At 37.3% G+C, this 17,580-nt stretch overlaps 1 protein-coding gene across 1 annotated transcript; it reads right to left on the reverse strand.

Moving 5' to 3' along the window:
• Positions 1-10: 10 nt before the first annotated feature.
• Positions 11-17,241, reverse strand: QRSL1 (glutaminyl-tRNA amidotransferase subunit QRSL1). Its single transcript, XM_070953647.1, has 11 exons — positions 17,114-17,241; positions 14,890-15,049; positions 13,693-13,791; positions 12,550-12,646; positions 12,283-12,459; positions 11,181-11,356; positions 10,809-10,921; positions 8,294-8,486; positions 3,734-3,851; positions 1,663-1,868; positions 11-380 (listed from the first exon to the last, which is right to left on the reverse strand). Exons 1-11 carry the CDS (start codon positions 17,147-17,149, stop codon positions 169-171), a joined length of 1,587 nt encoding a protein of 528 aa, XP_070809748.1. The 5' UTR covers positions 17,150-17,241; the 3' UTR covers positions 11-168.
• Positions 17,242-17,580: the final 339 nt, after the last annotated feature.

Raw genomic sequence — 17,580 nt, forward strand, 5'->3', positions numbered from 1 at the left:
TGATTGCTCAATAAATAACCTGGATGATTTAACTCTGTTATTTTAGTCTTTCATAAGAAGTGTTTCATTTATAAAAAATAGTACATTGACCGCTTTGATACACACAGATTTGTACTTTTCTAAATCTTTTTTTTTTATTGTATAAATAATAAAGTGTCCCATCATTGTTCATGAAGAAAACGCTGACTCCTCCTGGTGAGACATGGTATCTAGAGGATCCATGATTCCTTCTAGGTCTAAGGCAGGGAATTGCACTTGTGTTTCAAACCATCTGGCTACGGTGAGAAGCTGCAGCTCATGAAAAGCCCGGCCAATAAATTGCAATCCAATCGGTAAGCCTTTTCCTGAGAGGGCTGAAGGAACACTTACAGCTGGCAACCCTGAAAGATAAACAAAACATTTCTTTCTTTCTTTCTTTGCATTATCTGATAAGGAACATTCAGTACAACAGAAAAACTAAAGTAAAAACATATCTTTCTCTTGAAGGCAAATATTTAATTTAGTTTTGTAGCTTTTCAAGCTGTATTTAATTAAGATAAAAAAAAAAAACAACCACCTTCATTTCTTCTTAAAACATTTCTTTTATAAGCATTGATAATAACTACTTATGATTAGATAATATAATGATTTAACCCCAGATCTCTAGTGTCTTGAAATATATGTGGATGATTGATGCAAATTGTCCTTTACTGGGGCACGAGCAAGGTTTCATCATTCTGAGGTACAAATATTCTTCCTAACTATTCATCATTATAGCCTCAGATTAAGAATTCCAAATATATTGAATTTAATTTCTCACTCATTATCCACTAACTCCTGCTTGGATAAACTAATATGAAAAATCACTTGAAAATGTTTGGTTTTTTTTCATGTGGGTTTCATCCCAACAAATTATCTCCCTGCTAAACGGGTAAATTCAACAACCACATATTTATTTGTTCATACTTGCTAATTTAGAAAATTACATACAAATGTACTCAAAGACATAATTAATCGAGCTTTGGCAGAGTACTGGTGTAACTAAACTTCAGGAGTTGTTCTTGTTACAATTTCATGTACCACCAAAACTCCTCATGGCATAAACACAACTAATTATTTCCTCCCTCTTATTTTGGATTATTGTTTTGTCTGATCAAGATCATCTGAAAAAAAATCAGAAAATCAAACATAATTTTGCAAACTTTCAGTTGATCTAGTATAGGGATTTACGCAAACTTGGACAAAATGTCAATTGGCAATATTTTGAATAGCTACAAGTGAAGATTGCAGTATCAAATAAGCCAAGGTCAATCACGTCTGATTGTCCATTAGAAGTCTGACTTGGCGCCTGGTCTTTGTTGTATTTAATGTTTTAATGTGTTTAGTTTTTCAGTCTTAATAAGGGTTTTTGTTTTTTTTTTGGTTCTTTAAACTTTTCACTGGGAGATGCCCTGAATTGGCTAGAAGATGGGGAGCTACAGAATATTTTAAATAAATAAATAAAAACAAATATTGTTTTGTCATTTAGTGTCATGATGGGAAACTCTACAATGAATATGTTTTGTAAAGGACCAGATTGTCCTGAAGGTTGGAAGCTTTTATGTACTGAACAAAAGAACTGTTGCCTGGTTTTAATTCACAAAACAAAGAGTGTCTACAATAAAAACTTCCACTTTTTTTTACCGGCCATGTTGGCAGCCTGAGTGAAGATATCATCCTGTGTGCTGCGAGTCCTGTTGTCTTCCTTGATGAATTCTTGATACAACATAGCCTGATTCAAGGTAGTTGGGGTGAGCAGTACATCCACACCAGAACTGAAGAGTTTTTCAAAATCAGTGGCTATGAGTCTTCTCACTTTCTGAGCTTTGATGAAATATTTTTCGTAATTCCTAAGGGGAAGGGAGGAACTCCCGTAAGAAACTAAAAATGTACAGTGAACCATTATACTGGTGGACCCTAAATACTTTCATACTGCACTTCCCCAAGCTAACTTTTATTATTATTATTCAAATTTCTATACCACCCTTCTCCTTTCGGACTCAGGGCGGTGAACAGCCAAAATAAAAACATCTATACATAACATTAGACTTAAAAATAGAGTTAAAATAATTTATAAATTTGGCCTGTAATTTAAAACTTATCAATTTAAAATCAATATCAAAATTTTAAAACTATCCCTAAAATCAAGACAGACCGACTAACTGAAAAAAGTAAGTTTTTAGGGCCTGACGAAAAGTCCGGAGGTTGGAGATCACTCGTATCTCTGGGGGTAGATTGTTCCATAGGGTAGGTGCCACCACAGAGAAGGCTCTCCTCCTGGGGGTCGTCAGCCGGCATTGTCTGGCCGACGGCACCCTGAGGAGGCCCTCTCTGTGGGAGCGAACCGGCTGGTGGAAGGCTATTGGTGGCAGAAGGCGGTCCCGTAAGTACCCCGGCCCTAAGCCATGGAGCGCTTTAAAGGTGATCACCAACACCTTGAAGCGCACCTGGAAGTCCACTGGAAGCCAATGCAGCTCGCGCAGGAGAGGAGTCACATGGGAGCGCCCCGTCACTCCCATAATCCCCCGCGCGGCTGCATTCTGCACCAGTTGGAGCCTCCGGGTGTACCCCAAGGGGAGCCCCATGTAGAGAGCGTTACAATAGTCCAGACGAGAGGTGACGAGTGCTTGAGTGACCGTGCGTAACTATTCTAACTATTGGGATACCCCCAGATTTTGGACTATTGAACTTATTATCAGGCCATCTCTAAACACCTGGCATCACCCATCTATGCCACTGAGCCTCATAAATGAATAAACATGAACTTCAGTGCCAGCAATGATCACTATTGCCTGCTTATTAATGATGCTGAAAGATTTATTTATTTATTTATTTATTTATTTATTTATTTATTTATTTATTTATTTTTAAAGTTTCTATCTTTAACCATCCATCTCTCTCAGAGTTTCAGTTTAGTAACATCTGGGGGGGCTTCAAGTCCTTTATAAAAAGAATGGGTGAACTTTGGGGATTAGGAGCTATATGTGTCCCTGCTTTAAAGATATAAAATAACTTTCTGAATATAAATTTTAACACAACTGGAAGTTTCCTTTTATTCAGTCATCTTAATGGGGCTGCAGGGGGAGGATTTAATCATCAAGTTTCCTTAACAAATAAAATAAATTCTTGACCTACTGGATTATGCAGAATTTTAAAGTACAGGTAGTCCTCGATTTACAACCTTCTGGTTTAGTGACCATTCGAAGTTATAATGGCAGTGACAAAAGTGACGTATCGTTTTTCACACTTATGACCATTGTAGCATTGCCATGGTTATGTAAACAAAATTCAGATGCTTGGCAACTGGAATGTATTTTTGATGGTTGTACTGTCCTGGGGTCATGAAATCACTATTTGTAACCTTTCCAGCTGGCTTCTGACAAGCAAAGTCAATGGAGGAAGCCAGATTCGCTTAATAACTGCACTGATTCACTCAACAACTGTGATGACCAAGGTTGTAAAATGGGACAAAACTCCCTTAACAACTGTCTTGTTTAGCAATGGAAATTTTGGACTCAATTGTGATTGTAAATCGAGGACTGCCTGTATAAGAGTTTTGCCATCTATTACTTCTAAAGCCAAACCAGTAATAATGATAATACTGATTTGGCAAGATGAAAAAAATCTCGTACCCTTGCGTAGTTTCTCCCTTAATTGAACAAAAATAAAATGTCGGTTTTGTAACTTTGAGCCTTAAACTTACTGTGAAACTTACTGTTTTAGCAAGAAGTAGTTCCCTGATAGAATTCTTCCCCTTACAACATCATTAAAACCTTCCCGGCGTGTGGCTGCAATCAAAGCTTCTGTGGACTGCTCGGCACTGCTGCGATGCCCTAAAAGGAGAAGCAACCAGTATGACAAATACATCCGCCAAACCTTAAAAGCTGATTAAACTACATGATCCCATTCAGCATAAAAGGCTATCAAAGACTGACTTCTTATTGTGGCTAAACCCGTTATATTTCATTTACCGTATTTTTCAGAGTATAAGACGCACCTTAGTTTTGGGGGAGGAAAATAAGAAAAAAGTTGATTGGCAGGTGGATCCCGGAACACCCCCAATCAGCTGTTCCCAGAGGTGAATTTTAGCAACAGGTTCTTTGGTTGTGAGCTCTGTGCCTTGCTTTTTTTTTCTGCCTCTGAGACTTCTGAAACTCTGTTTCAGAAAAAACTTTTTCCTGCCTCTGAAAGCCTCCGAAACAGAGGTTCAGAAAAAAAGCCTCTGGAGCTCTGTTTGGGGGCTTCTTTTCTGAAGCTTCGTTTCTGATGTTTTTTTCAGCCTCCGAAACCTCCGTTTGAGAAGCTGGGCGGGGCTACATTCAGAGTATAAGACACACCCAGATTTTCACCCTTTTTTGGGGGGGAAAAAGGTGTGTCTTATACTCCGAAAAATATGGTATTCATCTGCCCAAAAGCTAAACATTTCACATGGGTTTTAACAGCTGACACCTCATCTAGCAGTTAGGAGGAGTGAGCTGAACCTTCTTGCACAAAAAGGATGGTACAAAGAGACAGAAATCCTCCCCAAAGATGATTAAACGTGACCTTTTTATGTCTCTTTCTTTTTCCTGGTTCTTGCTGAAGAAGGAAATGAGAGAGAGAGAAAGAGAGCTAAAATTAAGTGTCATTTCCATTGATACCTTACCTAGAATACTTGGGTTAATATATTGAAAAATTTACATGCCAACATTAAACCAAGATCTGAAATCAAGGCTTGTCTGGAACTTTGGTTCCTACTTTGCTTTTTCCACAAAGACAAAAAGATATGTGAAATAAATGAACAAGAAATAGGCTTCATCATACGTTAGTTTAATCCAGATGTAATAATCAAATTAAATTTTCTATATCCCTATTCAATAATGAAAAGTATGAAAACTTCTCAAATAATTCCATAGAGAACCACTGAACAGTAGAAAGGAGCTCTACATATACTAGGGCTCCATATTTTATCATATTACAATCATTGTGGATTTGGTAAACATTAAGCGGGTAAGGTCCTACTCCTTTCCCTTCAATACTGCCATCTAATGGAGAAGCTAGGAAGCATGCCTTTTCCGTGGCAGCCCTTGTCCATTGGAGCACTCTGCCCCCTGAGGTGCACAGCCTCTACCCTCCCAGCCTTCCATAAGACATGGCACTGGAATAAGATTGGATAATTGCACATTAGAAGGTTGACTTGATATCAGGTTTTTGTTGTTTTTAATGATTTAATAAGTTTAGTTTTATAGTTCAATACGGTTTTGTATGTTGTTTTAACTTGTAATTGGGAGCCATCCGGAGTTGGTTATAATATTTTAGATAAATAACAATAGCACCTACACTTATCTATTGCTTCATAGTGCTTTGCAGCCCTCTCTAAGTGGTTTACAGAGTCAGCATATTGCCCCCAACAATCTGAGTCCTCATTTTACCCACCTCGGAAGGCTGTGTCAACCTTGAGTCAGTGAGGATTGAATTGTCAAACTGCAGCTGGCAGTCAGCAGAATTAGCCTGCAGCATTGCATTCTAATCACTGCATCACCACGGCTCATAAATAAATTTAGAATGAAGTATTTCCAAAATGAGCATAGCACAAGGCATTAAGCAAACAATGGCTCTGTTACTTCAATTGTGCAATACAGTGTTTTATACATTGAAATAAATATTTTAATTCAAGCAATATTTCCTTGCTTTGTCATTCTTCTCTTCAATCAACTGCTGGGCACAAAAAATTAATGGTCAAGATTACTATTATTCTTCTCATTTTTCCTATTACCTATCTCCTCCCACTTATGACTATAACCGTGTTGCTTGTATTTTTACGATTTATATTGTTCTGTTGTTTCCCAGTATGATTTGATTGCTTATTAGTAACCTATAACTATCAATAAGTGATTCTTCATGAATGTATTTTTTCCTCTTTTTTTCTTTCTTTTTTCCTTTTAGGTACACTGAGAGCATATGCACCAAAGACAAATTCCTTGTGTGTCCAATCACACTTGGCCAATAAAGAATTCCATTCCATTCCATTCCATTCCATTCCATTCCATTCCATTCCATTCCATTCCATTCCATTCCATTCCAGTGCTCAGAGAACATAATAAGCACAAGGGAAAATCTTATCAAGCAGGAATGATCCAGAATTGCAGTTTCAGTATTCATTTTTCAGTTAGACCTGAGTACAGGATCACAGTTGGGCTTCAGAGTGTATTTCTGTTGCAATCAGATCACTCCTCAAAGGACAAACCTGAGACAATATTTCTTTCAAGATAAAAATACTCTTCCAAAACCATAATAAAGTTATTTCCACCATTCATCAAGCCTCAACTCAATTCAACGAGACTTTTCTTGTTATAAAAAAGCTTGGGTACAGACTTGGTCACCTATAATTAAACATTTATTTCATTACAGGTTCAGAGTTGGTTCACTCTTTATAAGTTGCTTGTTACTCTGGAACATATTAGTGGATCCTCATTTATTTAATTATCCTCATTCTATGTGATATGATTCATAGACAGGTGTACCTAAAAAGCTCAAATATTTCTTTTCATGCCGGTTGATGGATTTTAAAATATTTGGCTTTGACTTTGAATGCAAAATCTTCTACTCCAAAAGGTGCTTTTTCAGGAGGCAACTGGACTTTGTTTTTTCTTTTAAAGATTTCTTCAAAATCTTCTACTGTTGCAGTTTTCTACAACTGAAGCTTCTCAAGTTAGCATGGCCTAACTAGATTATCCTCCCAGGTCTAAATATTTTCTATGTTTATGCCTAAGTGAGATACTCTAAGAAAGGTTAATGTAGAGCATTTCTTCTCTAATCCTATTGTATCCTGGTTTTCTCTAATTTCTGAGGCCATTATTTCCAATTATGTTTTTTTTTTTTTAATTTGATTTATATGCCGCCCTTCTCCGAAGACTCAGGGCGGCTTACAATGTGCTCAGCAATAGCCTTCATCCTTTTGTATATTTATACAAAGTCAGCTTATTGCCCCCACAAACTGGGTCCTCATTTCACCTACCTTAGAAAGGATGGAAGGCTGAGTCAACCTTGAGCCTTGGCGAGATTCGAACCCTGCAGTAATTGCAGGCAGCTGGTCTTAATAAGCTTAATAACAGGGTGCCTTAAACCCCTGTACTACCAAGGCTCTTTTCTTTTTCTTTTTTTCACTTCTAGGCGCCAAATTATCAACAAATCCACAATTAGAAATAGAATTATTTTTATATCTGGCTCACTCAAAACAAAGAGATTGAAGTACAACTTCCTGGAATGTCTCAAAATATTACCTGTATTCATAAAATGTTAAATCCATTTTTTCCTGTTGTTATCTCAAACTTTAGTATAAGATTAAGGAGATATGCTAAATATCAGGTTCTTCCTGCTAAAATGTTTTAACTTCCTGTAACATCAACCACAATCTCTTTCTATTTATTGACTCTGACTAAGACTCAACCAACCCTTGTATTTGACTCCTAGCAACTGCATAGCATAGTTTGCCCTTGCCTTCTTTGTAGGGGTAAGGGAGAGTGGCCGGCCCAAGGCCACCCACCCAAAGGAAGATTAGAACTTGGGTTTCTGCACATAGTCCTTTAAAACCAAACTGGCTCTTCTCACATACCATACTAAGCCATGATATAACAGTTTTTATTTTGCTTGATCTGATTGTATGTAATGGTTTTTTCTTTTTTTTTAACAAATAACAGTGTAAGGTTTACACATTGTGTGAATGCAATTCTTGTCACATTGCTGTACCTGGCAAGCTTCCTTAGGATTAGGCAGATGAACAAATTATTAGAAGAATGTTGCAAATGAAGGCTACCTAGAAGTCATATTTTATAGGGCCCCTTATTGCCAAATGAATTGTCAATTGAAGAACCAACATTCTTAATAATACCATATTTCCTTAAAAATAAGACCCTGTCTTATATTTTTTTGAACCCTGAAATAAGTGCTTGGCCTTATTTTCAGGGAGGTCTTATTATTTTGGGGCACATGGAGCAAGATGGGGCTGGTCTTACCTGATTTCCAGCTCTGAGTTTAAATATTTAAATATTTAAACCTGATTTCCAGCTCTGAGTTTAAATATTTTCAGAGAGGGCTTATTTTTGGGGGGAGACTTATTTTAGCGCATGCGCTCAAAAGCTCGATTGGGCTTATTATCAGGGGATGTCTTATTTTTGGGAAAACAGGGTATATTATCTTTTGTTACGAAGATTTTTACTACATAGAGTTTGGTTGCAAATATGCTAAATGTGAATATTTAAGAGACGGCTTAATATTCAGCAGTGAGAAAGCTTACCATACTCCAGACCATCGAATCGAGCCATATTAGAAGCTACCTCTGCTGCACATAACACATGATAACAGACAATGGAATAGGAGGTATGGGGCAGGCTCACTTCCATCACTTTAGCTCCAGCTCTCTCAAAGAGCTCAGCTGCCTTGGACCACACGGCCAGAGTCTCACTAGATAATCCTGCAGTATGGTATTCCTGGGAGGGAGAGAGGGAGGAAGCAGAATGTTATGCACAATCAGCAGCATTTCATAGGGTTCATCTGATCTGAAAATGTCAAAAATACTCAAGTGAATTGTGGGATGGCAATGAAAAGTCCTGTGTTTGAGAGTGAAATTTCTTTCTGGATTATACCTTATTTCTAATTCTCTACAGGTAGTCCTTGATTTACAACCACAATTGAGCCCAAAATTTCTGTTGTTAAGTGAAACATTTGTTAAGTAAGTTTTGGCCTGTTTTACGACCTTTCTTGCCACAGTTGTTAAGTGAATCACTGCAGTGGATAAATTAGTAACATGATTGTTAAGTGAATCTGACTTCCCCATTGACTTTGCTTGTCAGAAGGTCACAAAGGGATTCGCGTGACCCCAGAACACTGCAACGGTCAAAAGTATGAATCAGTTGCCAAGCATCTGGATTACGTGATCATGAGCTGCTACAAAGGTCGCAAGTGTGAAAAACGGTCATACGTAAGTCCCTTCTTTCAGTGCTGTTGTAACTTTGAAGGGTCACTAAATGAACTGTTGTAAGTCGAGGACTACCTGAATTGGGGACAGTTCTCTATATAGGGCAGCCAAGTTAGCCCTGAGTCTGATATTAAACCGCAGCCTATCTCAGAGTTAACTTATTTTTGGAAAATCCTGAGATAACATGGGCTCTTGCTCAGAGAACAAGAATGATATTAAGTAATATTAAGTAGTAGCAGTCATTAAGTATGGAATGAATAACAATGCTAAGAACTTATTTCAAGACATTTTATAAATCCCAAAATAGGCTTAAGAAGCTTTAGAAGAGCATACATCTTCTAAATGGTGGCTTTACTCACAGTTACTCATGCCCTGCTCACCACTAGAATGCATTACTATAATGAGCTCTACATGGGGCTGTTCTTGAAGAGTACAGAACGCCATTTCCCGTAAGATGAGTGTCATGTTCAATGATAGTCATCTCTTCTGCTATCTTGAATTATTTTTTTCTGCTTTTATTTAATATTGTTTGTTGTTTTTATGCATTATATGCAGTCAAGTCACATTGGTTAAACAAACAAACACACACATGCTAACTAGAACCAGTAGAAATTTACAAAGCAAGGTTTAATATTAAGTTCTTCTGTTATGCAATTATCAAACCTAGCGCCATCCTCTTATTTTTTTTTCTAACATATAACTCCGAAGAACATTAATCTGCAGAAATGCCAATAGCAAATGGATGCTACATGGAAGTAATCTGCCATTTCAGGCCTGTTCTTTATTAAATAAAGGATATGTTTTTAACAAGTTCCAATGCCATGTTAATTAATTCCACATGCTTTTCTTTCTGTAACAGTACAGTGAATTCTTTTTAATACCCCCCATCAGTCTGGACACTCTTCAGGTGTATGGATTCTAGTTCCCATAAATCTTGGGAATGGCCATGTGGCTGGGAATTATGGAGGTGAAATTCTCGAGGTCTGGAGAGTGCCCTTGGAGAAATTTGTATTTATATATTTTTTTAAAAAAAAATCAATTCTCAATTTATTTAAATAGTGAATGGAAAAATGATAAATCATAGACTTTGGTCTTATGTTCAGAATGTGAACTTCATTGTCTACAAACATGAGTTTGAATACAAGATTTTGGTTTTGAAATTTAAATTTTTGTAAAGGAAAAAAAGTTTTGAAAGAAAAATGCCACATATTTCCTCCATATTTTTACTCTGGCACTGGCATATATCTCTTCAGAAGACAGAAAGGTATTTGAAGTTATCACAATATAACCAAAGATTTGACAATCCTCTCTAAAACATTAGTTTTAGTAATATCTAATAATATCTAATAATATTTAGTAATATTTAGTAATATCTAAGATTAGTTTAGTAATATCTGGAGTCACATCTGCCATAAAAAGCTTAAATTTCACATTATTTTTGGTAAATGATGGTGAATCAGTACAATCAACACAAAACCTAATGCCAAATAATAATACAATTAGTGCCATACTCGTTAAACTAGGAATAAGGAACCTGTGTAAGGGAACTTCTATTAAATTCCCACTATCTCTGACTATTCATCATTTTAAGACTGGCAGAAGCTCTACTCCAGCAAGATTTGGAGAGGCACAGTGTTTCTGTCTTCTGTACTGGCTTTATTACTTTTGTAGTTGAAAACATGAATCAAAGATAGAAGAATATGCTTACATGTTTAATTTAATTTAAATTAAAATTTAGTGCTCACTAACTTAATGCTCACTAATTTCTTAATTTAATGCAATTGAGGATTACATTTAATGTAACCTAATGCTCACTAATCATGCACCCATTTACCTTAGGCACCCCAATGCAAAGATTCTTCATATCTACCAAGTTAGGTAGCTGAAATGGACAAAAGGGATCTTGCACTGTGGTTGAATCTTTTGGGTCATGCCCGCCAAGAACACCTGAAAGAAATGGAATGGCACATGAGATAACAGGAAAAAGAAAAACTGCTAAACTAAACTAACTTGGGACAAATGCCTAAGGAAACATATTTATTTATTGGTTCGATTTATATGCCGCCCTTCTCCGGAGACTCAGGGCGGCTTACAATGCGTTAAGCAATAGCCTTCATACTTTTGTATATACCTGCTTAGCAGGGCTTTCGCCCACCCCAAGCAGTGTTCTTTATAATTATAATAATTATAAATATAATTATTGTACCTAACACAGCAGCTGCATCATCAACACATCTGGTTAAAATGCCTGGGACATCCATTGAGTTCACAAGTGGGATGAGACCATAGCGGGAAATGAGGCCGTAGCTGGGCTTTAGACCGACAACTCCACAGAGGGAGGCTGGATTTCTTGTGGAACCTCCTGTATCAGATCCCAGAGCCCTGTAATTGAATTTAAAAAAAAAAAACATGACAATCAGAAACAAATACAAAACTGTATCCCATTAGGCTCTCCTTTTATATCTGCTATCTGAAAGCCATTTTTGAATAATGAATGACATAATTACATTTCCTTCCAGTTAACTCCTGAAGACTCCATGGAGTTTTCTCAACAACAGTACACACACAGGTGCTTTACCATTACCTTCTTCTGGTATTTTTTATTTTCACCCTATCCTGCTGCTCTGAAATTTATTGATGGCCTCCTATCCACAAATTAAGTGTGTCTGACCTGACAAGATTGACCAGATATTGTCACCTGCTGAGGCAGAAACAGACAAGCTACGCTTAAAATGTGTGTGACCAATCAGTAATTTTTAGATTTTGTACTGGACCATTCATCTTTCAGCTCTCAGGAGAGGCAAGTTTGCATTCCAATGTATCTTTAATTCCATTGTAATTTAGAAAGAACTTGAAACGGTACTTAGCAGTGCTACAAGTAGTCCTCGACTTACTACTACAATTGAACCTAATATTTCTGTTACCAAGTGAAACATTTTTTAAGTGAGTTTGCCCCATTTTACGACCTTTCTTGCCACAGTGGTTAAGTGAATCCCTGTAGCTGTTAAATTAGTCAAACTGTTGCTGACTAAATCTGGCTTCTTCATTGACTTTGCTTATCAGAAGGTCTCAAAAGGGGATCACGTGATCCCGGGATACTGCAAGCATCATAAATATCAATATGAGTCGATTAACCAAGCATCTGAATTTTGATCACATGACCATAGGGATGCTATAACGGTCGTACTGGTCGTGAGTCTCTTTTTTCATTGCCGTTGTAACTTTGAACGGTCACTAAACAAACTGTTGTAAGCCAAGGACCACCTGTATTATGATATTCTAAATTCAAGATTGTGAGATCCTCTTACGCAAAACATGTGAAAGATGATACCGCGGCAGCACTGCCACCAGAGCTTCCTCCAGTTATCAGCCAGCCAGTATCCTCGTGTTGAGCAGGGGAGGTTGGTGCACATTTTCCTCTGTACTGCCTTGAATAACTCCAGGGGTTCCGCACTGGCCCAAATGCCCCATCTGTACTTCCAGACCTAGGATGAGCAAGTCAAAAAGGAAATTTTAAGAATTGTGAATTATTAAGCGGGCTATTTTTTGCCTTTTAAGAATTTAATTCAACTTACCCCATGGCAAATTCGTCCAGATTTGTTTTTCCAAGCAGTACAGCTCCTTGATCCAGCAATTTCTGAACTACTGTTGCATTGTATGGGGGGATATAACCTGAAAAAAATGTAAATACTGGATTGGCTAAGGACTCCATCTTGTAATAATTAAGAGTGTTTTACCATTGCGACAATATTTTATTAATTTGATATATCTGACTGATTTTTGAGTCTTCAGTCGAAAAGACCTCTCTAAATGGTTTACAGAGTCAGCATATTCCCCTCCCCTCAACAATCTGGGTCTTCAAATCACTGACCTCAGAACAATGGAAGGCTGAGTCAACCTCAAATGCCATCAGGGTGAAAAGTATCAAACTCCTGGCAATGTGAGACAGAGTTAGCCTGCAGTACTGCATTCTAACCACTGCGCCACCACGGTTCTCTATTATGATATACCCGTGATGGCGGAGCCATATCTGCAGGCACGTGAGCCGTTGCCCTAGCTCCAGCATGCATGCGTGCGCTGGCCAGATTTTTTTCGGCTGGCCTCGCCCACGATGCCTCTCCCCAAAAATCCGTTTTTGCCCTCCCCAGGCTGTAAGAAAGCTTCTGTAGCCTGAAGAGTGTGAAAAATGGGCCTACTGAAGTCGGAAAATGGGCCATTTCTAGCCTCTGGAGCTTCAGGTAGGCAGGCAGTTATCTATGGTCTCATCTTTCTACATTAAAAAATCTTTTTTTTAATCCTGTTATTGTCTTGCCCATAGCATCAGGAAATCAGCAATTTGAATTAGCTGGTACTGGGAACTAATTGCTTGGTTTCCTGCTATTAATGGCAGAACTCAATTTCCTGCTCACTTACTGCCCACACAGATCAGTTGAAGACTAAAAAATTAGTCTGGAATGTCTCAAAATCACAGGGGCTGCATTTTATGGCCAAATAACAACTGCATTTTCTTATTAGCTATATTGGATTTTCTCCCTAACTTTTCCATTACTTCTTCATTCAAAAATTTGTAGGGAAATATTATTTTGAATTTGATGAACTTATGACTAAACTCTGGCACTGCTATCAAAATGATCAAGGGCTTCACAATTAAAGCCCCTAGATTAATGTGAGACAATTAAGACACTAAGAATCAGAGCTCTGATTTTAAAAAAATCTACCTTTTAACATCTTGGATGCACATGTTGTTTCAATGCCAGCAGTGCTGAAGTTGTCTTTCACAGCAACAGGAATACCATCTAAATCACCCAATGGCTGACCTTCAGTATGAAGAATACAAGGATAAATTAAATCAGTGTTTTGTCAGAGTTATTTGGGAGTATTTTGCTAGGAATAGTAAATAAAGATTTTAAAATTACAATATGACTCAACAATACAATATAGGTAGACCTCAATTTACAACTGTAACTAAGCCCAGAATTATGGTTGTAAGTTATGGCGATCATTAAGCAGATTGCCCCATGAATGACTTTACAATCCTTTTTTGCAGCGGTCATTAGAAGAACACAGTGGTTGTTAAGCAAACCCACTGCACCCTATGGATGTCTGAAACTATTAGTTAACACTGGCTTACACCCAAAAAAGTAATAAATTGTGAACATGTGACTGCAGGATGCTGCAAATAGCTGTAAATGGGATCGGTTGCCAAGTGTCTAAAATATGATCACATGATGGCATGGTGTGTGTGTATACTGCCAGTGGAATTTTGAAACTGGGTTGTAAGTAGCCTTGGAGAAATCCACTGCAACTTTGAATGGTCACTGAGTGATTGGTTGTAACTCAGGGATTATCTATATGCACAAAATGTTGACTAAGCCATAATGGCTTGATTCATACAACACAATAAGCCATATTCTTGGGTTTGTATGTCCTGCTAAACACAAACAAGACATATTATGGCTTTTTGTGTGAACTAAGTCTACAACTCTAGGTAACTCTAGGTAAAGGGAAGTAAGTGTACATTATTTTGGAATTCCATATTGATACATAGGTTCAACAATAAATTCTCTCTCAGATAGGAATATCTATGAAAACACAACATCTAATCTAAAAACTACCTGCTCTCATATATTAAGTTCTTCCTGTGAAGCATGCCAACATCTAAACCAGCAAATATATGTGGGCCATTTACAACCTCTGAGAAACCCAGAGAAAAATAATGTTACTTTAAACAGAGAACCTCCATAGACAGTTACTTTAAACAAACAGAAGTGAGATTTTTCTGTTGCATAAATAAAATAATTTAGTAGTGGTATATTTCTTATGATAATTATTAATTATTTTTCTTGAGGAAAAAATATTAGGCTCAGAGGCTAACAATTTTAAGAGAGAGCAACTGTCTGATAGTAGTATCTTACCTTGTCTGTATCTCTCCTCTGATGCCTGAGCTTGTTTTAATGCTGTGTCTTCTATTACTGTTATGTAAGCATTAAGAAATTTGGTAGTTTTTATTAACGAGAGACATTTCTGACAAAGTTCAGTTGAACTGACATGGCCTTTCTTCAGTGCTGCAGAAATCTGAAATGACAATGAAAAAAAGAAAAGAAGTATAATAATTTGAACAGAAAAAGTACTATAGTTATACAGTGAAAAAAGCCTATATAACTTGTGATGATTAAAATACATTAAATAATGCAAAAAGGAAAGGAAAAAGTTAAAGAAAAAAGAGAAACACCCATATAATATCCATTTAGTAGAGAATTAGTTCAATTCTAGGTAACCAATTTGTATCATGAATCAATTCCATAGTACCAGGAGGATAAATTTCTATTTATGTAAGATTATTCTTTTTCACTGAGCCCCAAGGTCAGTAGAACCAAAATTCTTCGCAAAATATATGTTAGAAATAAAGTTTAACATCACATTTACATCTTTAACCCCAACATTTCTTTCTATGGTAGTATTAACATGCGTTATATCTGAAACCAAGACAAATGATAAGAGATCACAGGAGTTAAAAGAACTATGAAATTTCTTACAATGCAAACCGAAAAATGTGGTTCAACCCTTTTTAAGTATTCATTGGGGAGTTCTAGAGATACAAAATATTTTCTGATGAATTAGTTTCTACCAATTCCCTCCAGGTAAACCAGAAAAGAAACACAACCAGATGAGCTAATTCTACTTCATTTATTATAGTACCACATTAACAAAAACTTGCAAATTTGAAAGCACAAATCTCCTGCTGAACATTATCAATTGCCTGATCCATTAAGCAGGTCTTTCCTAAATTTCTTTCTCTGACCATTTACATAACTAAGATCTCGTCCTCTTGTATGATAATTTTTTAGGCAGCATCTCTTCCCTTAGTCCCTCAAGGTCATTCTCACATACTCTTACAGTTTCAACCTTAAATTACAAGTTCTGTGTGTATGTGTGTGTGTGTGTGTATATATATACTGTATATATGTATATACATATGTGTGCGTGTATTTGCCAAGGCAATAGAATAAGAGATCCACAAATAAATGCATTCCAGAATAATAACACAATGGTAGAATCCTTATGCTTATTTATGTAAAAATGAATGAATTTTTGATACATTCTGCAAAATAAGGCTCTCCTTACAGGTAGGCACTGTTAAGTATTCAAACGCCACCTGGATTGTTCTAGATTAGATTTTTTAGATTTTGTCCTGCTTTTGGGGAATCAAGTCCCCACTGCTATCTTAGACTATGCTCCATTTTTAACTACAAATACTAAATACATCTTCTCAATAAATCATATCATCACGATGACGTGGTAGTATCAGGTAGCCAAATACGGTCTAGAATCCCTTGCAGCCTCTCAGTTTTGTACATATGTAGTTGCCTGTTTGGAAACATGGCTATTATATTACCATCGCATTGAAAAATAGCATAATATACCTACAAATGCAATGTAAATTTATATTGTTAGTCCATGTATAATATGCCGTATGCTAAACAAATAGCATAATTCTGAGGGTGAAGGGCCTCAATGTGTTCACTGGGGGTTACTCTTATATAAACTGTACGGGTTATATTCTTCTTCTTGTTGTTGTTAGTTGCAAAGTTGTGTCCGACCGATCGCAACCCCATGGACAACATTCCTCCAGCCCTTCCTGTCCTTTACCATCCTCTGGAGTCCATTTAAGCTCAGTTATATTCTTATGTAAATATAAATAGATAGTTTATTTTGTATGGATTTAGTGAGAAATTTGTATTTGTATCATGTTGAGCATAAGTAACTATTTGAGTCTCTCTCTCTCTCTCTCTGTGTGTATACTACTGACATGTATGGTTTCTTTTTACACTGCCAAGATTGCAGGCTGCCCTGCAAAAGTCCGAACGAACTACTATCTGAACTTTCCATATCCCTTTGCTGTCATCTACTGGTCATCCGTTATTTTACCCTTACTACAACAACAACCTACAAAAAAAAATAATCCTAGAAATGCACTACCCACCACGCAATACTGAAAGTCCTGAATTATCTAGATTTCTATCCTTTGCATGCCAAGTATACTTGGAACATCAAGCGCCTCCCCCAAATACAGAAGGAGAACCCCGATCTAGCCACAGAAATAACTCCCGGAGCAGCCAAAATAACAACGAGACACACCTCTCGGAGCGAGGCGCGCAGCATTTTTCCGGGCATCCCGGGATGGAAGATTCCGAGGGACCCGCAGACCTTCCTCGCTGTACGAACTTCTGCTATTGATACTGCAGGAAGGCACCTATGGGGGCATCCATGTTGGTAAGCATTTGTAACATTGAGATCGCTGATTGGCGCAGCGCTCACAGCATCAAAGCATGCTGGGTTTTTATTGGTCCAGACGGAGCCTGTCAATCTGTGCCTTTGCGCGTGCACAGGATTTGGGTGACCGTGGGTATCAAGCGCTGGTCCTGCAGGAGATTTGGGATTAAGACGGGTAGATCTTTGCGCGACTTGAAAAGTCATAGGAAGAACGTTGTGGAAGGGTGTAGAGAAGTATTGTAATATTTGCGGCCGTTTTTATGCTGGTGGAAGAGATTAGTTTCAATTGCCTTGAGGACTTGGTTGTATGGGTGTTGCATTCTGGAACTGGA

The sequence above is a fragment of the Pituophis catenifer genome, unplaced genomic scaffold (genome assembly GCF_029215685.1).
Source record: "Pituophis catenifer annectens isolate HBS135680 unplaced genomic scaffold, rPitCat1.0.hap2 SCAF_1, whole genome shotgun sequence".
In the NCBI taxonomy this organism is placed as follows: Eukaryota; Metazoa; Chordata; class Lepidosauria; order Squamata; family Colubridae; genus Pituophis; species Pituophis catenifer.